Below are 27,312 nucleotides of genomic sequence, written 5' to 3' on the forward strand. Positions count from 1 at the left end.
GTGCCACAAGCGCTGAGCGCTTCCCTGCTCTCGTCCCTCTGCTCCATCCTCTGCCGCAAACCCCGGTAGCGAGGAGGGGGTCCCGCTCCCCCCGTGCGGAGCGGAGCGGAGCGGAGCGCGCCCGTCCCCCGCCCCGCAGCTGCTGGGCACGTGCCGATACGCCCTGTCACCTTCATTAATAATAATTGGTACTTAGGAACACCAGCTCCAGACGCACGAACGACGGGCTGCAGCGGCCGCGCCTCCCGCACAAAGCCCGGGGCAGTGACCTTGCCTGGCCCCTCGCTAAACGTCCGCGGCACAAACTTACGCGCCGCTGCGCGCCCGCGGATGTGCCATTAGCAGACATAGGGAAACGACCTCCCCCCCCCCAGAAGAAAAAAAAAAAAAAAAAAAAAAATCCCCGGCGCCTTCGCGGCGGCTGCCACCGCCGGAGCTGCACCGTGCGCCCGAAGCCGCGGGCGGGTCCGCGGGGCGGTGCGGAGCGGCGCTCAGCGGCGCGGAACGGAACGCGTACGGCTGCTGCCCGCCCGCGGCGGTTCGGGCGGCGGCGCGGGGTGGGGGGGCGCACGGCGCATGTCCGCCCGCGCCCGCCGCCTCTAGACGCTCCCCCCCGCCGCCAAACTCACCACCATCTTCTGCATGTGCAACATTTGCAGCCGGACAGAAACCGCTCCCCGGCGATGGAGACTGCGGGAAAAACCCGGCGCGGCGGGATGGCTTGCTGAAACGGCGGCGGCTACCGGAGAGAGGCAGAGCGCGAGCGGCAGAGAATAGCCAACAAATACTAAAACAAAACAAACAAAAAAGAAAAAAAAAAAAAAAAGAAAAAGGAGGAAACCTCTCTTTTTCTCCCCTTTCCCTCTTTTTTTTTTTTTTTTAATTTTTTTATTTCCTAATCTTGTTTGTAGCCACCGCGTCCTCAATGCCTCTCTGAGCAGCATCTAGCGAGCGAGCGGGAGAAGGCGAGACAGAGAGGCAAAAGAGAAGATGAGGATAATTTGCAGACAGCTTGTCTTGTTGTTTTCTGGCTTTTGGGGACTAGCAATGGGAGCTTTTCCTAGCAGTGTGCAAATAGGTAAGCGCTGCATTGGGCTGTGTGCGTGGGTCCAGGGGTTCAATCCTTTGGAAAGTGAGTTTGAAAGGAGGCTCTGAGGGCAGTTTGCAGATTTTTTCTCCGCTACTCGTCCCATTTCCCTGCCTTCATGAAAAATCCGCGTGTATTTGTGTAGGTATGCCTCCGGGTGTGTGCATACCTATATATGTGTGCGCGTTCGCGTGTGGTCGGGGGGATGCTTGGCTTGTGCAGAACTCGTTCGAGCTCCGGGGTATGTAGGATCGGTAGGGGAGGAAGGCGCTCGGGGCTGCTTCAGCCCCTTCCGAGCCCCCCCGCTTCTGCCTGGCTCCCGGAGGGATGCCGAGTTATGTGCACCGGAGGTTGCGGTAGCCGGCAGGAGTGGGGGAGGTAGCGGGGGGGGGAAAGGCAGCGCTGCCCTTTCCCTTCTCGTAGTTGGAAAGTTTGGGATCTTGTAGGTCTCTCCAGGTAGTGCTGTGCCCCTTCCTCACTCCTTTCCCATCGCCTCCTGCTTCCCTCCTTTCAGACATGTTTGGGATGGGACGCAGCTGTCTGAATTCTTTCCAGCTCGGCTCCACCACTGCATCATTTCTCGTGGACTTGTAAAGATGCTTCTAATAAGGCTGAGCTGCTCCCTGCCTGCACATGGCTGCAGAGAAGCGAAGTTCATTATGTTCCCGTTCAGTGGAGAGTTGCTATTTTATTATTATTATTATTATTTTAATCCAGAAAGCATCGTTCCCCTTGATCAGCCCACCACTTAATGTAAGAGGCTGTTGAGTAGCTGTTTTACCAGTGTGTTCGGTATCAGGGAGATGAAGGCTAAACACTTTCAAAGGTCACTGTAATCATGACAAATCTGGGTATTTATGTATGAAAGACTGGAACCTGAGAAGTCAGTAAACAAGCATGAATACATCAGGGAGGTTAATGTCGATTGAGGAGAGTGATTTAAAGGCAGTGGTTGTGATTATGAATATGATTAGTTCTTTATCCATTTAAAGTCTTAGGACTTGCCTCACTGTGCAGCTTTGGGAGAGACAGTTGCATGGTGTTACAAGATAGTAAGTAGCTTGCAAATAATTCACCCTGCTTCCTTTGCTTTTTTTCTGTTTCTTTTGTAGGTGGTCTCTTCATCAGGAACACAGATCAGGAATATACTGCTTTTCGATTAGCTATTTTTCTTCATAACACCAGCCCCAATGCATCTGAAGCACCTTTTAATTTGGTTCCTCATGTAGACAACATTGAAACTGCTAACAGCTTCGCTGTAACAAATGCCTGTAAGTAAACATGCCATTGATCTGACCACCTTACCAGTAAATTGCAGTGGAAATAACAGGAAACCACACCATTATCTTGCATTGGAAATCCGTCAGTAAGTCTGTCTTCAGTGTAGATACCCTTTGCAGAAGAGCAAAAGGGGCAGCAATCCTTGATAGTTTCTAACTGGAGCAAAATCCCCTCTTCTGCCTTCTGCTGACTAACCTGATGTGACATTTATTCTAGTGTTATTACTGTAGTTTCTTGCTTCCTGGTTTCTATGGAGATGAATTTTGTTGTTGTAAAGAAAAATTATGAATGTTGCGATCAGTCTGTAAACCCCACAGTTCCTTTTGTTCATCTTTGGGTATGGTGTGCCTTGTGTGTGTTTGAAAATGTACCAGAATGTTTGTGCATACAATGCTTTGCTAATGGCTGGAAAGGAGGTAGGGAAGCAGTGGTGTGCAGGATAATATATCTGAGTTGGTTGACGCTGCAGTTGGATCTGGTGATGTCACTTGAGGCAGCCCTGCTCTTATATTCTAGGTTGTAAATGTCTCTTACCATCTCGTAAGGCATACATCCTGTGGATATGTCTCTATACATCCATACATTGGTGCCAAATCAAGTTAGTATCTGATCTACTTGATTTCACAGACCCCCTCAACTGGAACAAATATTCTCTTCCTACTGTATATTTTATACACAGACACTGGCACACACACACAGATGCACATACACCATGAGATGAAAACAAAAAAAGGAATTCCATTACCAAATGAGGTAGCGTTTACGTTTTTCAATTATTTTGGGTTTTTTAAGCATAGTATAATTAACTGAACTTTCTACATTTAGAACACCTCAGGGTCTTTAGCCTTGGTTATAACACATGCTGGATATGGCTTAATCTCTGGAAGTGGCAAAGCATTATTTCTGCTTCATGTATGTCAGGCTTATAAAAAAAATAATAATGTTATTATGTAAGACAGTGGGATATAGTGTGGCAAAACTGAAGACTCTAGTAGCATTACTACTTTGATGTCCGTATTTCAAGATTCTGTAGGTTTTTCTCTGTGGCCTTTTAAGTTTCCAAATCCCTCTTCATTCAAGAGTGAATTGCCTCTGGAAGTAGATGCCCTGAGCAACATTGCTGAGCGAGTTTAAAATAGAAACACGCTGGAGAAGGTCCTACTGTTCAGCATGCCTTTAAAATAAGTACTATGTTTCTCTGCACTTTCTCACAGCCATCTCTGTGGCACTTTTTAATATGTAAACATACAATATACTGTGCAGTTCTCATGTATAATTTATTGAATGATTGCTGAATTTATTTATACAAGTCTTTGGATACTCCAAGTTTCAGATGACCTTGCCCACCTTATTTAACAGGAAAAGCTGCTGAGCTGCCAAAATGGCTCCATTTGTTTTATGCAGGAAAGATTGATGTCCCATTAAGTGTGAGTCCTGTATTAAGCAACGTATTAGTTGTGTTTAGGGTGAAAATCAGTATCAAATTCCATAAGGAGAAAATATTTCAAATGTTACTTTGAAACTGGTAAGAATCATATCTATGCAGGTGTAGTTCATTGAGAAAATATTACAAAGCATGTCAACTTTTGCAGGCACTGATTATATATTCCATGAAGACAAATGACACAAGAGCTTTTTTTAAACTTTGATTTTTAGTGAAAGAGGAGGGGCCCAAAATTTTTGTTTATTGAGATCTGTAATTTTAGTTGAAGTCAATTGTTTTAGATACTGCCTACGCATCCAATTCTACCAAATAATTTCCGAGGTTATTGTCACTTTTTGGATTAAAGCTATTGCACTGTATTTCAGTTTGAACATCAGTGAATTAATTCTGGTTTGCATAAATTTAAAATCGTCAAAAATTGCACCATTTGTCTGTGGAAGACTTAACACCGTAGAGTCAAAAAGGGTTTGCCCAAAACTTTCCTCATTTAGATTACTTGCAGCAGATTATTCTCTCTCATTCCAACCACCTTAGGTTCTGTTTACCTGGTATTAACTGAGGAAAACCTGTCTCCTTTTACTTACTGTAATTTATAGAATTAATGATTCAGAATGTGATACTTTTTTTTAACTGAACTCAGTTTCAGTTCTGAAGAGTTTAATGACTCAGAGATGACGAAACTTTACAGTATAGGGGGAGGCAGAGAAAGATGGAGAAAGTAAATGTATATGTTTATGTGTGTATGTTCATGTAATTCTGTACATCTGTATTAATTAAGTGTAATCCTACAGGCCTTATTTAGGTCTGTACTTCCCACTTAAACCAACATGTATTTTTGAATTACTTCAAGTTTGTCTTTATTTCCCATTTTGCAGTGTCGTGCCAATAATTCAACTGCCGCTTGATATTTTAACATTTTAATACTGAAGAATATATTTTAAACAACAGATCTCCTCCTAATGAAATGGAGGCAAGCTGACAACTGAATGAACCTATCGCATGTCCCTTAAGCTAACTATGAGCAGAATCCTGCAAAAATCAATTGTCTGATAGCTGGAGGACACTGGCTTCCATGTGATTGAATTTGCTGGCTTGACAGAGGCTTCTGAACTGCAGATGTGTGAGATTTTCTAACCTAATTAAAGAACCCCCACCATCAGCTCTGAATTAAGGGATTTCATGGCAGTATGAAATGATAACTCTTTGCTGAACCACTGTGAAACAGCGGCTTTGGATCTTGCTATTTGTGTAGAAATTACTCGGCACACACATCCCCAGATATACAGTACAAAAGCCTTAGAGCTGCTGGACTGAAATGAATATTTATGTGATTTCAAGTATAAAGGTCTGGGACATGACCAGCTACCTCTATTTCTGTTTCCATTTGCTGCAGAGGTTACATGCCCCTTGCATGTGTTAGGGACAGTAAACAAGACTATTTCAAAGGATGATGGATGGCATATTAGCAGGTAACTCACTGGAACACTGGAAAAACTTGGAATATTTTTTTATCTTCAATAGATAAAAACATATAGCCAAATACTCACCCCGGAGTACTTTTGAAACAGGAATAATTTTTTCTATTCAGTGTAGCTTCTGTCTTCCAGTGGTTATCTTATGCATTTTTGTTTTCCTTAAACAGGCCCAAAGCATTAATATTTTTGTTCTAAATAAGGAATGCAAATGATACAGGTTGCTTAAGCAGATAGACTCTCTGCTAAGTTTGTAAAATTGATCTGATCTCTTATCAGTTTGGAGATAATCCTCTTTCTTTCCTCTTGCCATTTGTGTGTTTTATTTAAGATATCTTCACTTCTTTTGCACTACATACATTATTCAAAGAATCTCTCTTACTGACAGAGAGAGGTGAAATTATTGCAAAACATGAACAGTACAAGATTCTTACTCATCAGAACACAATACACCAGGGCTGAAACATTTGACTATTGGCATACATTGGTTTGCACATTAGAAGTAGGAATTCTTGCTCATCATTGGAAATCTACCTTCAGCTTGATTTCAGATGTTGGAGCAATGTATTGATTTTTGGAGAGAATTGTATATATTCATTCTTTAGCTGAATGCAAAATAATTTCTCCACTTTATACATGATCTCTCTTACATTATTGTATCTTGGTAATGAATTCAATATTAAACCTACTTGCATAATTTTGAGAGGTAGCTCTATCATTTTACAAAGAACCATTTGCCTTGCAGCTCCCGTGACTTTTTTCTGTTGAAGTTCGAAACATCTTTAATGTATAACCAGTCTTGCAGTTCTTGTACAGAATTAGGCTAAATAGGGAGGAAAAGAGTGTTTACACTAAAAGTAAAGCTTTCCTCTCTGAGTCTGTTTGACTTCATGTGTATTCCAAGATGAATATACTCCTGATAAGTATATTTTGGGGGTAAATCAGACACTATTCTTGTTTAATCTTCTGCACAATTCAGTTCTTACCATAGTTTAATCCCAGTAGACACAAAACCTCCTAAATAAACTTTATTATGTTGCCCATGGATAGGAATTAAAAAATTCATATCTTGGAATAACTTCCCCCTTTTCCAAGAGTTTTCTCTGACTTTTATGCCCTCTGGACGATTGCAAGGTTGATGACCTGCTATTGGAGGGTCTGATGCTGCCACACAAACATGAATGCTGTTTCTGGGTGAGATCTGCCGAGGTCACAGGCAGCCCTGAGGACAGACAGGAACCTCCTTTGTCACCCTGCCCTCTTTGTGGGTCTGTTTCTCAGCTTGGCTTGCTAGTGAGGGGAGAGGCAGTGTCATTTTGGAGTTAACTTTTCTGCTCAGACATCCCAAAAGTTGAGAAAAGAAGACTCAAATGTATTATTACCTTTATGTTGTGACTATCTGTCATTTTACTTACAGTAGTTTCAGCTTTGATTTACTAAGCTGCATCATAATGGGATATTCATTAAATTTGGTTATTAATTCTGCTTTATAATTACAACTCAATTTAACATTAGGAGTGTAACCTTAGTTTAATAATACGTGTGATTTAAAACCATGGTGTTCTTCTTTTAGAAGGTGAGGTTTCCTGAAGGTGAGTGGTATTTTGCTATCAAGAGCAGTACAGTATTCCCAAGGATGCAGTTTAGAGTATATTGAGAGTTACCAGAAAGGCATGCCATACAGTCAGGCTGGAACTGCAAAAGCAAATATTGTGCCAGTTGTATCTTTCTAAAATAGGATCAATTACAAAAACCCATTTGAAGTGAGTGTTTTGCTTTAATACATACAGTGTATGTCAAGCTGGACTCCAATTACTGAAAACAATTTATTTTAAAATTTCGGTTGTTAGCACTTGATGATGAAATCATAGAATATATGTGTACTTGGGTGTCATTCACTTTAAGAAGGATTCTGTATATTTTTAAAGGTACAAGAATAACCACATTAAAAGGGTTTCATAACTCTAAATGTGATCCTTGTATGTAGCTCTACACCAGGGAGAAAATCAACCATCAATTGCTCCAATCCATCAGGATCTGGATATAATTTTCAAGGTTTTTGTTAGGAAAATAAATTATTTGTCTTTGCTGAAATATGGTCAGATTTCTTAGTGAAAATTCAGAACCTTCATTTCCCTGGCATGAAATTAGACTTTTGTCCTAGCATGTTACTAGACTGGCTGAAACTGTAAACTCAAAAGCTTTGTTACAGACTACAGAAATAATTTCATATTAATTTCAGTGGATTAATAACAAAGATTGTGATCCTTCATTCCCTTTGCAGAAGCCAAGGCAGTGCAGTACTTCTTGTGTAGGACAAAGCATTTTAGCAAGTAAATTAAATTGATTAACTTCGGCTTTATCATTGTAATCTAACTTTGTATGCCAGTCAAAATAGCTCATGCATTTCATTTTAAGGTCTTGATTGTTTTGAGACTTGCTTGGGCAGGAGAGAGGAAGCCGTCTGCTTTTATTTCTTAATGGTTTTAGATTCTACTATGGATTGTGCAAATTCAGATTGTGAGCAGGTGAAGTACTTTGGATTTGAATGTGTTGATACAAATGATCTTATCAAATAATCAAATAGTTCTTATTCCTTAATAGATGACTGATTTAAAGGGGACAACATTTCTGCTAGTGCAAAGGTGAAGAACCCTGTATGATTACACTGGTGTAATTAAAAGGAAAAATTTGCCCTCTCTCTGGGTTTCCTTCTTCTGAGTTGCTGGCTTGAGGCAGAGATTTTGGAGTAGTACAGCACCAAGTCTGCTTCTACAACTTGGGTGTGCACAGCTATACCAAACTTAAGCGTTGGGACAAAAAGTCAAGCTAGATAATTTATTCCTTTTTAAATCAAGAATTATTCTTCTGAATTTGGGAAATAAGTTTACTCAAGAGTACCTGATCACAGCATCTTGTTTGGACATTTTTGTGTTGCTTTGCATTTAACCCTTTTCTCAGTTTTATTGTCTTCTATCAAGTTTAGGTTTTACATAACTTTTATTTTAAAGCACTTGCTGGCTTTTAACAATGCTGACATGGATTCAATTGTTTGTCAGCACAGTTGAGTACTCTTAAAAATTCTATATCAGTGATGTCTGTTTTCTGGCACCCAAGTTCAAATAGAGAGGCTGTCTTACGTGTTCACTCTCAGAGATGTTACGTTGTTTTCCACAGTACTCAGCAGCACCTGCCTTCGCAGTGGGAGCTGCTTATCACTGAGCACTTTGGAAAATCTGTCCTTAATCTGTGTATGGGTCAACTGTCTTGTCTCAGTAGTGTTACTTTCCTGTGAGGACTTAGATTCTTCCTTGTTATTACTCCCATAGTCCTGATGAAGTGTCTGTCTGACTTCCTCAAATAATTGCAGTTGTTTTTTTGGTTTCTGGTACCTTATGGAAAGAAGATGGAATCAGAGTGTAACATACCCATCACCTTTTTCTTCACAATGTACTGTAAAGACCAAGTCCATCCTTTGTCTTCATGAGCTTCCTCAAAAGCTGACTGTAGATGAGCTTGATGTTGGACTCAAGGGGGAATACTTACTAACAAGCTACTATTCTTGGTGGGTTTTGGCCAGCTATGCTAACATTAGCTAATTCTAGTTCAAATATTGGCCCTTGTCCTGCAGTTTTTTCCCCAGGCACAACTCTGATTTGAGTAGGGGCTCTACCTGAGCAGGAATTGCAGACTGGAACCCATTATAATGAACAAATATATAATGAACAAATAGTAGGAATCAGCTTTTCTTTTTTCTTTCCAAGGTGAATGGGTTATCATTCTTTAAACTCATAGCTCTCTTTTTTAAAGTATTAAATTGCTGAACTCCTGTTACTATTCTTAAAAAAAAATATGTTTAGGAACTGGACCCCTGGTACATAATTGCCTATTTTAAAATAACGTAATTTGAGCTCCTGTTTTCTTGTGTTCCACAGTCTATTTTGGTGTTGTATGCAACCATTGCTCCTGAAAAATGCAGTCTTGTGCAGTACCTTTCTATATTCTAAAGTCATGGAAAACAAGAGTATGACTGCAGGTTTTGTTTTGTGTTTTTTTTTTTCCTGTAAATAGAAATAGAGCACAAGAGAAATGAAAAGCACTTAGACTTTTCACCAGCTTATTTATTAGATTTTTTGTGGGGTAAGGCTTTAAACACATTTTGAAGACATATTAAAATGTATCAGTTTTATTCATACCAGTTCCTCTCTTTGTCACTTGCAGACCCTCTGCAGAGTAGATTTTGTGACATTACTATGTGCACACTCTTCCAGTTGCTTTTATGTTGTATTTGCATAACTCTCTTAAGCCCATAAAATTTTAAATTAATTTTTATTTGCACATCACCTCTTTGTATAATTCAGGTATACTCAATGAATATCCATCAAACGGGTGTTTTGGGAAAGTTCACAAGTAGAGTTAGTTGCTGAAAAGAATTGAGACTATGATGCTTTGTTCAACTCAGTTTTCAAATCCATTTCTAAATAAATAGGGAATTTACATTTTCGCCTTGTGGTGCAAAAGGCAGTGCATATGTTAGTATTAGAAATTACTATAAAACAAATTATGAATTGTAGTAAAAAATATTCTAGTTTTGTTAATTTCTTTCACAGTCACGTGTTACACTTAATTTCATTTTGTTAAAGTTTTCACTTTTTTGTTTTTTTTTCTTCAATTTCAGGGTCATATCTGTTTCCTCAGTGGGTAAAATTATTTGTATAATACATACTCAAGGTAGAGACAGAGGAAAGAGAGGAAGTTCTTGTAGAACAAGGAGAATATGAAATACAGCATATTATTCGTCCACAAAAGCTTTCTGTTCTGCTTTAATATTCCTGATGTACAGTAACAGTATTTAAGGCTACCAGTTAATGTGCGATATGGGTCTGGATGGTGCTGTGCTCAGTTCTGGAAAACATTATTGAGTATAAGTGAAGAACACTTTATCAAGCACAGATACATTCATGTAAAATTCAGGAGTAAAAAGACAGACAGAAAGATAGACAGACTATATATATATATATATAAAAAAGTGCATGCACATCAGTACACCTAGCCCTTTTGTTTCCTCACCTAAGCTGATGGGGGAAAAAGGAGAAAGAGTTTACAGACTCAGTCTCAGCAAAGTCTTGTAGGACCTTGTGTTAGTGATTTCCTCCAGGTTTTCTATGTGGATCTATCCTGGAGAGGCTCACTGACAAAGGCCTCCAGCCTTGGTCTTCTCCCACTGTTTAAACCAAGAAGAGTATTTAAGAATGGACTTTTCAAAACCACTGCAGTTAGGAGGATAATTTCCTTTGAAAATCAATAGTCATGTGTTCTTGGCTGACTCAGGAATTTTTCTCACTTCTACTTCAAAATGCACAAGTGAGGTAAGAAGCTGGCTCTTGGGGCTGTTTGCACACCCTGCTAGTGCTGTCTCTGTATCTAGCTGTTTGTGTGGCCTCCAGTTGAGAGGTGGCCAGGAGCTTTTCTTTCTCAAGTCCTTTTTTTTAAATTCAGTGTCCTTGTTCAGTGCTTCTCTTCACTGGTAAAAGCAGTGGGGTAATACTTTAAATGATGCACTGTTATATAGATGAGAATAGGAGTTGCTGTCTGGAGGCACAAGGAGAGGTCCAAGAGAAAGAGCATAAGAGGACATTGGTGTACAGGGAGGACATACATCTGTATCTGTTGAAGGATTACATATGACCCATGAAGGTGTTTGGCTGGCAGGTCAGGAGTAGTGCCATATGGAAGTGATCCAAGTTACAGGTCCTTTTGGATGATACAGAAAAGATGTGAAAGCAGTCTGGGGGATGAAATGGCTGATGGCTATGAACATCAGTGCTTCAATGAAGACAAAGTAAAGGTCACCAAAATAACTGGAAGAGTGGATAGTGTGTAATAGTGTTCAGAGTATTGTCTTCTAAGGTTAGTTGAGACCATTTTGATCATCACCCAGTCTGACCAGTGAGATGCTAGTTAGCCAGTCTCAATTAATTTATTTATCAAACACATAATTCTTTCCTGGTTGGGTACTCATGTTTCCAGATAAATCCAGTGTTGAGTTAAGGACTGAAAGAATCACGGGTAAATTGCCATGTGTTAAACACATTATTTGGACCTTTATCTGTTTTGAATGTAAGAGTCATACAGAGTATGCAAGCAGGAAAACAAAAAAACAACAACAAACCTACTGTGTTTGTTGTTAGACTTTAGAGAGTTCAGCATGATTTGCATCCAGTCATCTCAGTTGTTCAGCTTTCAGATGTTTCTTCTGATTGGTTGGTATAATTTTTGCCTGCGCAGAGGCCAAATATTGGGACATCCTTAGAAGAGCACTGTGTCCAGTTCTGGAGTTGGTATCACAAGAAGGACATGTAGCTCTTGGAGCAGGTAAAAGGAGAGCCATGAAAATGATCAGAGGGCTGGAGCACCTCTCCTCTGAAGACAGGCTGAGAAAATAGGGGTTGTTCAGCCTGGGAAGTCTCTGGGGAGACTTTCTAGCAGCCTCCCCATACCTGAAGGGGGCCTACAGGAAAGCTGGGGAGGCACTTTTTACAAGGGTTTATAGCGATAGGACAAGGGGTAACGGTGTTAAGCTGAAAGAGAGTAAATTTAGGTTAGATATTAGGAAGAAATTTTTTCCTGTGAGGGTGGTGAGACACTGGAACACGTTGTCCAGGGACATTGTGGATGTCTCCTCCCTGAAAGTGTTCAAGGGGATGGGGCTTTAAGCAACCTGGTCTAGTGGGAGGTGTCTGTGCCGATGGCAGTAGTTTGGAAGTAGGTGATCTTTAAGGTCCCTTCCAACCCCAAAAATTCTAGGATTCTATGAGAAGTATGTTTTTTTACTAAAAAATTTACTTTAATTCGCATTATTTGTATTCACAACCTCATCTACCTACCAATACAACTTAATGTATTTTATGCATATTTCTCTTTATATGAGCTACAGAGGACATGATTTTGTTACTGCTTTCACCTGGAGGGTTTGGGCTGTTCGCTTAAGATACCAGAAGTTACAAACTTAGTTTTGGAAGTCACTGGTTTCATCTGCTTTGTGTGTAAGAGGAGATGGTAGCCTGAGCACAAACATGATGAACACGATGTGAGGCTCAAGAATATTTGCAGAAAGCAAACCCCTGCATAAAGTAATACAAGAAGAGCTCCTGTAGCTGTCTTTGATGATCTGTTGCACAATTCTGAACAGCAATTCATGGAAAGAGGAAAAAAAAAAAAAAAAAAAGACAAACCTTTTATTTCCTTATTCCATAAGTCATTAAATTAGGGAGAAATAGTAACACGAGACCTTAGCAATTAATTATGAAATACTAATAGCTGTACTTGCAGCATCCTGTTTACTACCACTCCATCCATTAAATTATTTGCTTAAATGATTTATTATAGAGTTATTATTAAAATCAGCTGGAAAATGACAAGGTGTTTTTAGGTAACTAACTGAGAATCAGAACGGGCACAGTTAATGCAAATGCACATGTGCAACATATAATTGGCAAGGTCTGGCCAGGTGTATGTAGGGTGTGACGATTTGGAGCCCAGGCAGGAAGGAGGTGGGTCTGCCCGGGTTCTTCACCCTTTGAGACTCAGAAGTGCCTGGAGTGAGAAGTCAAAGGAGTCTGAGACCTTGCACTTGTCATTGCTGTTTGCTCTCTCTTAACCTTCAGTTGGGTGGGAGAAGGGGTTCAAGATACAGCAAGAGCCGTTCGTTTATGAAACAGCGTTACTTAGTGTTGGGGAAAGAGATTTCTGAGACCAAAGTAAAGAATGACAAGCACCACAGCTCACTGCCTGGGGATTCTGTGTTTCTGAAGACAGAGCAGGAATGTGTGGCTGGTGCTTGTGAATTTGGGATTATAGCTGGTGTGAACTGATGTGACTTTGAAAAACTTGAAAGATGGACACGTGGTTGTGCTAAGCTGCAAACTTAGTGTGGAAGGCAAAGTAACAACTAGTCCATGAATCCAGTGGAGTACAGTACGAGTTAATAAGACATGGAAAAGTGTAAGACTAAAAAATACTATCCAAAGAGACAGAGGGTAATTCCTGTTCTTTTCCATCAGCCTTCCTCCTCTCCCTCCTTGCTTTGTACTGTTAATGTGCCCCAGCTTTTCATGATGAAATGCGAACAGTCTGCAAGAAGCACCACCAGTGGAAACAGTGGAGATGGTGCTTCCCAAGCTCAGCAGTGCTGGAGAAGTGCTGCTGCACTGGAGGCAGCAGCAGCAGCAGCATTCCAGGGGCTGAGTCACCTGTCTCCTTCCTGCCCCACACCTAGGGACAAGCCACTGCAGCTTCTGGGTTTAGTATGTCTTACTAGCTCGTGTAATGTATTGACTACAAATCGCCATCAGCTTAACTACTGCAGGGAAAGGAATGAAAAGGACAGAGCTTAGAACATCTATCTGTTATGAACAGAAGATAAATTACTTCTTTATACAACCTCAGGAAAACTGTGTTTGTTTCCATCTCTGTCTTAATCCCCCCAGCCTGCCTTAGATTCTATCATGGTCAATACTTCAGTATTTTGAGGAAGTGAGTGGAAGGAGGGACTTGTGGTGGTGTACCGCCAAAGACAGTTTATACCAATGAATTGGATTACTTTCCTCCATTCTTCTCTGGGTCTCTGACAGATGTTGAATGACTTCTGTATTTTTATTTCCTGATGAAAGCCCCAGAAAGCCCGTAATTCTTTCAGTTACTGTTTATGATGGGAATCTTTTGCAGTTCAGTACAGCAGGCAGACACCAGAGCTTCACACCTTAATCACATTTTCTTTGTCAGCCTTTCACATGCTATGCTAAAAGGGAAACTAGCAGAAAATCCTTTGAGCAATTACAATAGTAGGATAATAATAATTATTGCATCTCCCTGCACTTACATAGTGTTTGTCAGATTAAAATGAGATCCAGCATAAAATTACCCCTTTGAGAAGGTGCAGATATCCCCTGCCAGCAGCATCACCCTGAGAAACTGCTCTCCCTGGCTTTAGCTTCTTGTCCCCTTGGCTTTGGTATGGTGAAGCAGGGCTGTACTGTCACCTTCTTGTTCACATCTGTGAGCAATTGACTGCACAAAAGAGAGGAATCAGCAGCATAGAGGTTTTTTCCTGTGTGACTGTAGAAGACAAGAGAACATTAAAGGGTCAAGTCTTCATAGTTCAGAGGCACTTTCCTTTCTTGACTGCACATCATATAGATCTAAGAAGCATTCGAGAGATTTAAATGTGTGTAACCAAAAATGTAACACACAGGTGTAGTGTTAAGCCTGTTGGTTTTTTAACATGTGCTTTAAGATAGTGTACTACCTTTCTATCTGGTCCTGTCTAGGAAAGAATTACGTGCAAACTGTTGGAATATAGGTACAGTAAGTTTGCAGTTTCTATCTACTGAAATAAAATTTTTTGAGGCCTTTTGCTGGCCCCAAAAAAGTGCTCCACACTTAATTAAAATTATGAAGTTCAACGTCAGTCTTTAAAAATATCCTACCTATTGTTAGTCCTGTAATGATAAGAAGTTCTTTAAGGATGTATGGGACCATAATGAGCTGGTACCATATTTTTTTCACTGAGACAAAAATAGCAAAGTGATTTAAAATCTTAAAGAGTTTGTTGGGTTTTTTTTGGTGGTGAAGCCTGTAACTTTCAATGTTAGAATACAGAACAACTCCAGCATTTAGTGAGAGTGTGCCCCTTTTCCCCACCTCTCAGTAGGTCCAGATGTGGAAGCATCCAAAGCCTGTCAAAATACAGTAATGCAGCAGACTGTTTCCCTTGCATCTGTGCTGTGGGTGACTGGAAAAGCTGTTTCTCACCTCAATTAATGTGGCTATTCTTATGCTTGACTTCAAGAGAGCAAACACTGTCTCAGACTTCCTAAAATCCAGGATATGCCACAATTCTGGCCCCTGGTATAGCCAGTTGTAACCCAGAGTAGATGTACATGGAGGGCAGCCTGGATGTAACCATTTCCAGTATTGCACTGGATGAAATGCCTTTTTTGGCAGGCAGCCATTCCACATTGTGTGAGAAGACAAACATCAAGAAGTGATATTGTAATACATCGCATTCACTTCTGTTGTCACCTTGACCAAGCAGAAGATGCTTTGGCCCCTGAAGTCTGTTTGGATCCAGTCCCCTGGAAGTGGTAACACCTGACAGTTTTCTCAAAAGATTGCAGCAGAGATTTGCTGCAGTATCTTACATTTTGGCTACTCCACCATCTACATTCGTAATTCCAATTCTGTTTGGCTGTGCTGAGGACACAAGGAGAGAAGAGTCATGGCTGGCGACCCTTGCCTTCCTGGGGCCTTCTTCACCTACAACTCACCTAGGAGAGCTTCTACCAGGGAAGGGCACTGATCTCTGATCCCTTTTGCCAAGTAAACAAAACTATACAGGGAGCAAAACATTTATATTAGACAACTGTAAACATGTAGGAGATGCTTTCCAGGAAGAGAATTTATGAGACCCAATGCATCTCATATCCTCTGGCAGGGCAAATCCCATTACTCCATTGGGCGCATGGATGAGTGTTAATTTACTTGAATCAAGTTATTGTTCATTTCTTGTTGAAATTGTTGGCCAGAAGTCTGTATAAATTGTATAGCTAACAGAGAGCTGTCCTTCTGTACATGTATTTTATACCTCTTTCAGCTAATCAAAATGCTTGATCTAGCACTTGGACAGCTTTTGGATTTACAACAGTCCCTAAAGGGCTTTGACTCACAGTTATTCATATAGGTAGTTTTTTAAATTTATGACAGAAATTATAACTGATAATATTGGTCCTATTGCTTATTTAGAGCAACCAAGTGTGAGAACAAAAAACAAGCAGCTGGAAATTCCTGGAGCTTTGCCTCAGTGCTCTGCTGTCACTCACAGGGTGTTGAAGCCAGAGCCATTTCTGAGACTTTAGACAGTTTTCAAAATTTGCAGATATGTAAAACCAAAGTGAAATTTGGCCCATAGCAGCAACTAGTATATTAAACTGTATTTTAGATGCTCTACTGATCTGTTTCCACTTTACCATTGTTTTCCACTATTCAAGGATGTGCATGTGCATTGTTGAAGAGTTTAGTAAATTGTCTCTGTTCCACTCCACATCCTCACAGGATGATGGTGATCATCAGCAGTTTGTTCTGTTGTCTTCCACGGTATTGCCCAGAGCATGTTCTGGATCTCGAGAGGTTACAGCAGGTCTCAGGGGTCTTGGCAGTAACGAGGGCATCCTGGAAAAATGAGAGCAGGCAGCTGGAGAGGAGTGCAGTCTTCTCAGTGAGTTGCCTGATGTAGTGTTGTGCTGCAACACCTTCCCTTACTCTCCAGCCGTCACATCCAGCAAACTTTATGTAGGGAACCTGCCAACAGCACTGTTTAAGCAGAACTGAAATCAGGGATTAGATAGTTGCACATTTTGTTTGGTCATATCTGCAATCTGTGTTTTCCATTTTGCTGTGATTATTTATTGGAAGTGTAATATCTTCTGGTACCCAGGAATGGGGAGAAGGATGTGAAGCACAAGCGGGCAAACAGTATTTTCTGGGAAGAAGTGGGAATGAAAACCAAATATCTTCTGCACTCATCCTTAGGGAGAACAGAAGGAAGAGCCTTTCCTCAGGCTGAGGTCATGTTTACACTGAAACATTGTGAAAGTTAAACTTTTTATCTTAAGGACTAGGAAGCTAACTTTGGTGTAAACCTATGACATCAAAAGGCTGTCTCATAGGGGAGAGGCTGTCATGGTCAATGTTTTTTGTTTTGTGACTAAGGCAATCTTTGTTCAAATAGACAAACTGTGACCTGAAGGAAAGCTCCTCTGTAGTGGCGGCAGAAAATGTCTTCAAATTGGTGTCCTTCTAACATTCAGGTCTTTATAAAAAGGGGATTTGTGATATGTTCAGGTATGAGTAAGATTAATGTTTTTCAGATACACATGGGTTGATGGCTTTGGATTGTTGTTGGGGTTTTTTTGCTGTTTGTTTTATTTCATATTCAAAATCAAGAACCAAGAATCTCCCATATAAATCTTAATCTTGAAAAAATAATAAAAGTCCAGAGTGGGTGAACACGGGCAAAACTGGTGCTTTCCATTTCAGTGAGGCATACCAAAGCAGGTGTTGTGTTGTATTAATATTGTTTCACGGGCCATTAACAACCTGTGGAACTGCTGCTGCCTCACCATCACCCCAAGACATGGCAGTGCTCTGCCACAGGGCTTGTGGCGCCCCTTGCTGCAGGCTGCTGGTGTCCCTACCACCACCGTCCCAGCCCTGCTGGGCTTCAGGAAGGGACTTGCATGCACCCGGGTAACAGACAGGGCTGGTTTTAGGATGGGGTTAAGCTTGTACGATTAGACTAAAGCTGTGGAGATCTGCAGCTGTTTGAGAACATCGGAGCAAGCCTGCATTAAGCTCCAGCAGACGCTGTTGCTGCCCATGCTGAACAGTGCCCACCTCCATGGCTGGGGTCCAGACAAGGAGCTGCCTGGTGCCTACCCACCTGTGTCCTTACAGGGGAGGGGGGCTGGCAGTGGGACTGGAGAGGGCATAAGCTTTTCTTCCGTAGAGGTAGGAGCCTATAGACGCTGATTATCAGTGTCAGGCTTACTGCAGCAAGTACTGTCATTAAAAGCTCAGTTGCAACCCCTAAGGTGAATATAAGTGACTCCAAAAATAGTTATTTTCAGAGGAAAATGTTTGGACCTCTTAATAAGCAAAATAGCTAGTGCTTGTTTGTATGCCTTGAAATTACGCGGGGGGTTTTCTTGCTCTCTAGGGTTAATACACTGTGATCATGTTGTAAGAGCATTTCTGCTAAGTGTTCCTAGCAAGGCTTCTTGAAATGCTGCCAGAAGACCTGAAGAGCTGCATACCTTGCTTTTAACACAGAGCAACAGCTTTGCATCACACATCATGCCACTGCATAGCCAGGCTTGTAAATACCACATTTTTATTAGCAAGTATATTTATAATTCATTAATAGGAGGTAGACAAATAGACTAGGCTGGCTTTGCAGTGCAAGAAAGATACATGGAAGATGGTGCATAGATGCTGGAGTAGAACCTGTGGATTTTTTCTTTCCTCCATTTTGCCTTGCTGCAGCTATTTTGCTTGAACTCTCAAACTTCTTCCAGGAAGAGAAGCTGGAAATAGGACAAATGTACATTTATCATAAGTGTTCAGAATTCTGAAACTGAACTTTAAGTACAATATAAACTGGTGAACACAAAACCTAGAGGAGCAGCCATAATGTTTTGCTATATTCTGTGGCAAATATTTCTCTGTTTATTTAACAGCACCCATTTAAACTTTGGATGTATTGAATAAAATATTTTTTAACTATGCCCTTTCCAGTTGTTCTTGAGTATATAAGTTTAATTGACTTAATAAATATTCCAGGAGCTGCTTTTTAATTTGGGTGATATGATAGATGAAATGTCATTGATTCAATGACATAAAGCCATGTTTAGATAATACACTTTTCATAGACTTTCTCTTGTAAACATAGAGTCATCTACTTCAGCAATTATTTTTAGGCTAAATTAAAAATAGCATGTGATAAATGTAATGTATATGCAATATATCACATACTCAACTGTAACTTAATTCTAGATAGCAGAGTACACTATTGCCTAACCATCATGCTAGCTTCAGACGAGTCATCAGCTATAAGAAAATGATGAGTACCTAATTTTGTATCATTAGAGATAATGATCATAATTGGGAATGTTTTTAACCTAAAGGTAAATATATGGCACCTGTGCAGTATATAGGACTATAGTTCAAATTATCAGCTTAAATGAAAGATGCAGTGGGAGACAGAAAATAGAAATTCTCAGTTTGTTCATAACATCCTTTTTTTCTTGTGGAGGTGTCTTCAGATGCTTACAATGAAAATGGCGTTTAATACAATGTACTAGTTGTGTGTAGGCTTAGTGGTGGATACATGTTAGGGTGCTCCTAAATGTGATGGTTCTTTGACTGTCTGTACCAGGGCTTGACCAGGAGGCACCTTGGCCCCCACCAGCCCCCACACCTGGGTGTTGGGAGGGCCTGTGGGAGCACTGTGTCATGCACTGTAGTTTAGAACATAATTCATGGGTGGGAAGGGGACATTTTTGAATGAAAGATGTTCTTGTCATTTTAACGAGTCCAAAAAAGTGAAGAGCATGAGATAGATAGTTCCTAGTGGAAGCTGGATGCCCCTTTGCCTACCGTGAGAGCAGTTGCATACAAAATTATGTTCAGAAGCATTGCTTAGCCTTTTCTTCACAGCTGGTATTTTTCCCCAAGGGAGGAGAAGGTGTAGGGAGAGGGGGGGAAGGCTTTTGCCTTCCTCAGTGTCTTTCACCTGAAGATTTCAGAGGTGTTTGCATTATCCATTAACTAAGTTTCTGAGTGTTTCCTGATATACCTGGAATAGGAAAAGATTATTCCAGTTGCAGCTCAGATGCATTGCCTTTCTGTGTGCTCTAACCACTGAGGAGAGCTGAGCAGGCCAGAGATCCAGAGCTAAAATGGTGTCGTCCATCACAGGCAGCCTGTGCAGGCCTGGTGAAAGGGAAGGTCTCTGATTCTAAACACCAGGCAAAGTTCAGCAGGTAGATGACATGAGAAGAACTCTCCAACGCTGCTGCCGCTGACAGCAGAAGCAATCTGGACTATGTTCTACTGATCAGGCATTTGGGGCCTGATTTCCAGCAGTGGTGTGCTCAGGATACCTGCTGCTCCAGCAGCCAGAAAGCTCATGGGAATTGATGTTACTCACTTTTCTAAAAATATAGGGCTCCAGTTTTCTCCCGATTGAGTCACCATATGTCAAAGGCAGTTTATTTTGTCTGGAGAAAAAAGTCAGAAGGGTTTCTGCTGGAGCACATATGTGGGTTCACCCAATTAAAGGATCAGTAATTACACAAAACAACTTTAACTCCTGTTAAATCAACTTCTGTTTCAGTTTTAGTTTGTAAAATGAATAGAATTAACCAAAACCCTCTTATTTTATCATTACTAGGACAGGTGGAAATTTCAGGAAGATTCAATACACAGCTTTATATGCTATATGTAAAATGACATCTCCTAGGTACATACGTGTGGCAAAAGCACTGTAGGTCCATTTTCTGACAGTTTGATCATCTATGTGCCAGAGACAGAAATTCTGTGATATCTAGATGTTCTCATCAGCAACAGTCTGTTATTTTAATAACTGAAAATACACAAAAAGTTGAGGAAAAGGAAATGGGTGGTATGAACTGTTCAGTGGAAATAATTATTTAATGGTGTGTTCCTTCTCCCCATTTCTGAAAGTTAAAGGTTACACTTCTCTACTTTAGAAATAAAGTATCCATTATCAGTGAAAAGTAAATGCACTGGACAGTCAAGCTACAAGTGAAAATAATTATTGCTCTGTGATCCATCCAATGTCTATTTAGTGATTCTGCTTTAAAAACAGGGTACAGAGAGTATTGTTCTTTAATGTCCATCTCAGAGAAAAATTGTTTTCATGCTTTTTCACACAAACCTATTTAAGTTAAAGTCACTGCAATTATGTGCATGCATAAAGTTAAGCATATTTCTAAAAGCTTAGCTGAACAAGGCGTTCAAAGCATTCCTATGTTCTTCAGGCCAAAGCACAAATATTTAAAATATGGGGAAGGAAAAGTGAAATGTTTGCTTGAGGCCAGGGAGCCAGTTACCAGCAGGATTGGAAGAAACTAAATTCCCTAACTAGCTTCTTGACAGCTGGAGCACAATATGAGAGCCATTTACATAATTAGATAGAGGTGTAAGAAACTTCATGATGGTTGTGTTTTATGGTTGTCTTTATTCTCTGAAAATGCTCTGTTTGAAAAATAGGAATTTTTTAAAAGAGCAAATAAACAATTACATGACAATATATTATGAGTATAAAAATAAAAAATAAATCTATGCATATTTTCTTGTTTTTTTTTCTTCTAGTATTGTCAAGAATAAGTTTATAGCCTTAGCAATATGTTTCATTTCCCCTAGTACCATTAAAGCTGTCATTTAATTTTAGTGTGTGGTGTGCAATTGCTGTTGGTTCATCATCAAGTTTAAGATGGTATATTCCTGGAGCATGGAGTACACTTCTTTCCTGATTGTAAAAGGCAAGAACAGTTGTTAAGCTATTATTTTACTATCCTAGTTTTAATTTTTGTTTTAATGATTTAATAAATATGTGGTGTAAGCTTCTCTCACATTAATCTTTGCCTGAAAAAAGTTTCTGAAAATTCTGAGAAAATTGTTTGTTGTTGGGCTGGCTTTTAAGGAAAGTTTATATACATGCTGACTTTTTAATAACAATTGAAGTATAGAAACAAGTTTTTCCAGACAGTGGGATGAACTTCCAGAGTTTTAGAAATAATGGTGTAGGTTAAAGTAATTTATTTCATATATTTTTACTGCATTTCTCCAACAATATTTGTTTGGAAATGGAGGTGGGTTTTTTGCATGATGGTGGTAGATCTATGGGACTCTTTTTCTGAAGAAAAATGGTTATGCAAAACGTTTCCATGGATTCAAGTACAGATTAGCTGTTCGCTGGTGGAGGAGATCCATGGGGCCAAACCACTTGGAAAAACTCAGGAGCTGTAAATAGTTAAGTGCTGGGAGAATATTCAGCGGAAATATTCATTCCTAGCCACCACTGAAGGCAAAAATACCATTCTTATTTTGGGGGACATTTCTAGTCCCCTTACACTCTTAATATCGTATTGTACTAACATGAGAACAGGCTAGATGTGTTGGCAAACCAACATCTTTGGACTGGTGAGACTGACCCCTGAGTATGTTTTCCTGGAAGCCGGGACCACCAGTGAGCATCAGCCTCCTGCAGGTGTGGTTGATGGCATGAGATATTTATCCATGGGACAACAATGTGCCCTTGGGGCCAAGAAGGCCAATGGTATCTTGGGGTGCATTAGGAGGAGTGTCTCCAGCAGATCGAGGGAGGTTCTCCTCCCCCTCTACTCGGCCTTGGTGAGACCTCACTTGGAGTATTTTGTCCAGTTCTGGGCTTCCCAATTCAAGAGGAACACAGATCTACTTGAGAGAGTCCAGGAGAGGCTACGAGTATTATTAAGGGACTGGAACACCTGCCTTACAAGGAAAAGCTAAGAGACCTGGCGCTTTTCAGTCTAGAGAGGAGAAAGCTGAGCGGGGATCTTATTAATGTTTATAAATACATGAGGGCTGGGCATCAAGAAGGCAGGGACGAGCTCTTTTCACTTGTGCCCTGTGATAGGATGAGGGGCAATGGATTCAAACTCAAGCACAGGAAGTTCCACCTCAACGTGAGGAAGAACTTCTTCACTGTGAGGGTGACGGAGCACTGGAACAGGCTGCCCAGAGAGGTTGTGGAGTCTCCTCCTCTGGAGACTTTCAAGACCTGTCTGGATGCCTTTCTGAGTGATCTGCCCTTGTTTTTGGTCCTGCTCTGGCAGGGAGGTTGGACTTGATGATCTTCGGAGGTCCCTTACAACCCCTAATATTCTGTGATTCTGTGAGATGCAAAGATAGGAGAGGCTCAGACCCAGAGAAATAATTGTGTGTTCCATGCACATGCTAGTGCTAACAAAACCCTCAATTGCTTATAAAATTCTGTTCAGAAGCCCTATCCAACCTGGCCTTGAGCACTTCCAGGGAGGAGGCATCCACAGCTCCTCTGGGTGACCTGTTGCCAGAGTTTTACCACCCTCACAGTAAAGAATTTCTTCCTAATGTCTAACCTAAATCTACCCTGTTTTAGCTGAAAACCCTTACTACTTGTCGTATCACTCCGTGTTCTTGCAAAAAGTTCCTCTTTCAGATTCCAAAAAAGCCTCACAGGAATTTCCAGAGGAGAATATACCTTTTCTACTCAAAAACATCAAAGGATCCATGGGGTTACTGATTAGGAACTGCAGCTTTTACTTAAGGAAGGCATAGATAATTAATGATTTTGCGTTCTGATTAGAAAATTAACATTAATAATGCTGTTACTAGATAACTGAATTTTGGTATTATGAAAGTCTTTTGAAATGCAATTTGACAGAGCATCTATCAGATTAAATGGGATTGATTATGGGAGTTTTGAAGTTTTGTTGATTTCTTTGAGAGCTCTGTTAACGAAGCATTATATTGTAACAGAACCCATTAATAGCACTTTTCTACTTTGCTAACAGCCCATTACTCTCAATAGGTAATAAAGCACATACATGAAACACCATAGCAAACAGGGTTGGACAGGGTGCTCCACAAAGTCCACTATAAATCTTATGGTAAAGTTCTAATTTTGCTGTGTTGTGGGGTCTTTGTGGGCTGATAATACTGAGTCCCACAAACCACTGTTACGAAGCAAGACCATGGTTTTGCATTGTCTGTTAACATCAGTGGACTGTTGCAAGAGCACCACATAGCAGGATGGTGCAGTGGCAATATTTTGTCTCTTCAAGGATCTAGTGAAAAGAACTGAAACACTGGGACATGTACTGTGAACCTCTCAAAGTCACAGTGTGATAGCTACCTGCATGTAGTTTTCCTCAGTTTCTTTAGGGAAAGGTACTTTTCTGCCTATAGGCAAAAGCCACTGTGATGTGCTCTCGGGTACTCTTGCAAAAAAAATGGAAAATGTGCATTAAATATTAAATGAAGAAGCCAGCCTCAAAACTAGTAGTAACTAGAGACTTTGGCTGCATAGCAGAAGCTCTCTTCAATTCTTTTACAAACTTCCCTTCTTTGAATCTTGCCCCAAATCCTACCATCCTATGTATTCAAAACTTTAGAGAGAAAAAGCCTTGGCAAGGCATTTCTGAATGTTCTTGCAGTATCTGTGGAATTCTTTACCACCTCCCCATTTGTTACTCTGATGGTCCCATTGGAGACAATGGGCAACATCAAGGCACAACTCAAGAATATCATCCAAAGTCCAATGGTGCGTCAATATGATGAAGAATTATTTATCATCTTCAGAGATTTTTTTATAATAGTGATAATGCAGGAAAAGACACGTGCAGCTGGCAGCTGAAAACTGCACTTTCTGAGGTCAGAAATATAGGAGGTCAAAAAATATTAAAATTCCAGTGTGATCTTGACTGCAAGAGGCAAATCTGGGCTCAATTAGAGGTGAATAGGTCCGAGAGCAGTAAGCCACATAAATCTAAACACACCTGTCAATGACTGATAACAACGTAGGTCTGCCAGCTGCCCTTATTGAAAGAACCTGCATTTCTGTAGTTCTGAGATTGTGTTAGACCAGTTTTCTCTCGATTTTTTTTTTACTTTTGAGAAACAAAATTCTTAAGAGTGTCTGGTACCTTGCAACATCCCTAAACATATTTCAAATTATTTGCTACCAGAACTGCACTTACATTCTGCCTGCACTGCAGGGTGGAGGCAGTAGCTATTTTGAATTTATTTTTTTAAAGCCCCCCCAAAATAACAAAAGTAAGACATAAGACTGCTGGTTTTAAAACAAAACAAATTTATTTTCAAGATGGGCAACCGAAATGGGGAGATGAAAAATGGTTAGAAGGAAAGGGCCAGCAGATGCTGGCAAGGGTGAGAAACCTATTTTTAATGTAGTCTCTTTCAATCGAGATAACAAAAGATAGCAAAAAGCAGATGGAAAGGATTTACTGCCATGAATCAAACAGGAAAATAAGAAAAGCAATTCCAGAGCACTGCAATGTAAGAATAGTTGTACAAGCTGGACAAAACTCCATTTAAGTGCCATCCTGCCTCTAGCAGTTGTTACTGGATAATATTTACAGAAAGAAAAGGCCTGTACAGGGTTATCCTTGCACTGTGATATGCAATTTCTGGCAGAGTGAAGAGATTCCTGTATATATCCATGCCGAGGTAACTTATTATGCCAGTTTATCTGTGCTTCATGACCTTGCCTAATCCCTTTCTGAATTTGTGTATGCTCCTGAAATCCACAGTATCTGGAATGGGGGAAGGGAGCCAGAGGGACATCATGTTAATGACCTACAATGTTTTTCCTTCTTTGAGTTATGAAATCATAGAATCAGTTTGGTTGGAAAAGACCTTTAAGGTAATTGAGTCCAACCGTCCATCTACCACTGTCAAGTCCAGCACTAAACTGTCTCGAAGCACCACATCTACATGTCTAAACAAATACCAGCGGGGATGGTGTCTCAACCATTTCTCTGGGCAACCTGTTCCAACACTTAGCAACCCTTTTGATGAAGATTTTTTTCGTAATACCCAATCTAAACTTCCCCTGGTGCAACTTCAAGCCACTTCCACTTGTCCTATTGCTTATTACTTGAGAGAAGAGCCAACCCCCACCTTGCTACAACCTTCTTTCAGGTAGTTCTGGAGAACGATAAGATCTCCCCTCAGCCTCCTTTTCTCCAGACTAAAGAAACCCAGTTTCCTCAGACACTCCTTGAAAAACTTTTGCTCTAGACCCTGAATGGGAAGGAGACAAATCTTCAGCTATTGGCAGTTGCTTTTCCAGAATTTATGTGGAAAGCTGCATCAAGATGACTGATTAAACTAGACAAAATGTTTTCTCCAGAATATCATTTAGCCAGACATACAGACCTGTTGATATTCAGACATTCCATTAATCCATTTAGATTTTTTGAGTATGTTTGGCAGCTTGCTCTTTCTGTGTCTCTATTTCCCTGTCTCATTAGGAATCATTATAGTCAACTTAGATGTACTTAAATACCAATTTCCAATTTTAGTATTTGATGTTTTTGTTTTGAGATCTCCTTTAAATTAAATGTAAAATTCTGAAATTCCAAAATTTCTTAAACCCAGAAGGAGATGTTTTTACCTTTGGATATGTTTCTAACTGTTCCATTGCCAAAAAAAACAAGCAAAAAAATCTGTAATGTTCAGAAAAGTCACATAAAACTTAGTTTTATTTCAGAATTCTCAGATGGCAACATTATATTTTAGTCCTCACTGGGGTACTCCAGTCTTGCCAATAATCAAAATACGTATGTCTTTGGTACAGGGCATGGAATAATCCAAGCAGTAATACTACAAGACTGGATCATCATAAATTCCCAAAAGTATACTGTCAAAAATTAAACTCTCTACCCAGCTATGAAGTTGCTGCAGTACTCTCTGTCTTCTTATGATTTTTGTGATGACTCCATCAATCAAAATCCAAATGAATAACTGGCTCTTGAAGACACTATATTTTTCAGTCCTCTGAAGAGGAGTTTGTGTTTTATTTTTTTTAAAAAAGAAGATCAAAATTCTTGAGTAAAATTGTCTGTAATACCTGTGACTTTGTTTCCTGAAACCACTGTACTAAATTTGTGAAACATAGGGAATGTTTGAAGACTTCCTTTTGGAAACTGTACTCCTATGATAAGTATGCCCAGAGCAATTGTAAAGGATATTACAAAGTTTGTATGAATTATAAAAAATGCAAATTATTTAATATGTGGGCACAGTATTTTTTGTTATGTCAGTGAAGCAATACAATGCAGTGAGCAATAACAGCATTGAGATGTATAAGTCTCAGCCCTGTAATGTTTCAAGTAGCTGTTCTCTGCCAGAGTTCTTAGGACTCTTGCTTTCCTTGAGAAAAAGTAGAAATCTCTTTGCTTGCTTTAATCTCAGCCTTATATACCACTTAACAAAGAACAAGAAATAATCCTGATGACAGGCAGTGTAATTAGATAATTTAGATTTTATTTTCCCTGTGCTTTATGCCACTCTGTATTTTATCACCATCTTCCTAATTAAGAAATATGCATGATAGGTGAGAAAGTTTATTGAATACCGGGGGCCTTTTGTTGGTTTATTCTGGAGCACCAGAAAACAACTAGAATGACCAGGAATATTCCTATTCAATACATATATCAACAGTAATTAATTCTGTAAAAATGTGCAGTTTTTCTTCTTGTTTTCCCTTCTTTTTTCCTCTAAAAAGCTAGCACATGTCCCTTAGTAGAATTTCAGTTTTCAGAATTGCATGTGGTAATAGGTGAAATAAAGGTATTGGATAACAACTACAGGCGACCAATATGGCACAATTCAGCACT

The 27,312-nt window shown here is 40.1% G+C and overlaps 1 protein-coding gene across 6 annotated transcripts in view; it reads left to right on the forward strand.

Moving 5' to 3' along the window:
- The first annotated feature begins 610 nt into the window (after positions 1-610).
- Positions 611-27,312, forward strand: part of GRIA4 (glutamate ionotropic receptor AMPA type subunit 4) — a 225,346-nt gene continuing 198,644 nt past the window's right edge. For all 6 annotated transcript variants that reach the window (XM_051608846.1, XM_051608836.1, XM_051608866.1 and 3 more), the window contains exons 1-2: positions 611-1,078; positions 2,200-2,358. In XM_051608846.1, coding sequence (XP_051464806.1) covers positions 991-1,078; positions 2,200-2,358 — 247 coding nt within the window. In that variant the 5' untranslated portion in view covers positions 611-990. The remainder of the gene's footprint in view (positions 1,079-2,199; positions 2,359-27,312) is intronic.

Source organism: Apus apus, chromosome 1 (assembly GCF_020740795.1).
Source record: "Apus apus isolate bApuApu2 chromosome 1, bApuApu2.pri.cur, whole genome shotgun sequence".
Lineage (NCBI taxonomy): Eukaryota > Metazoa > Chordata > Aves > Apodiformes > Apodidae > Apus > Apus apus.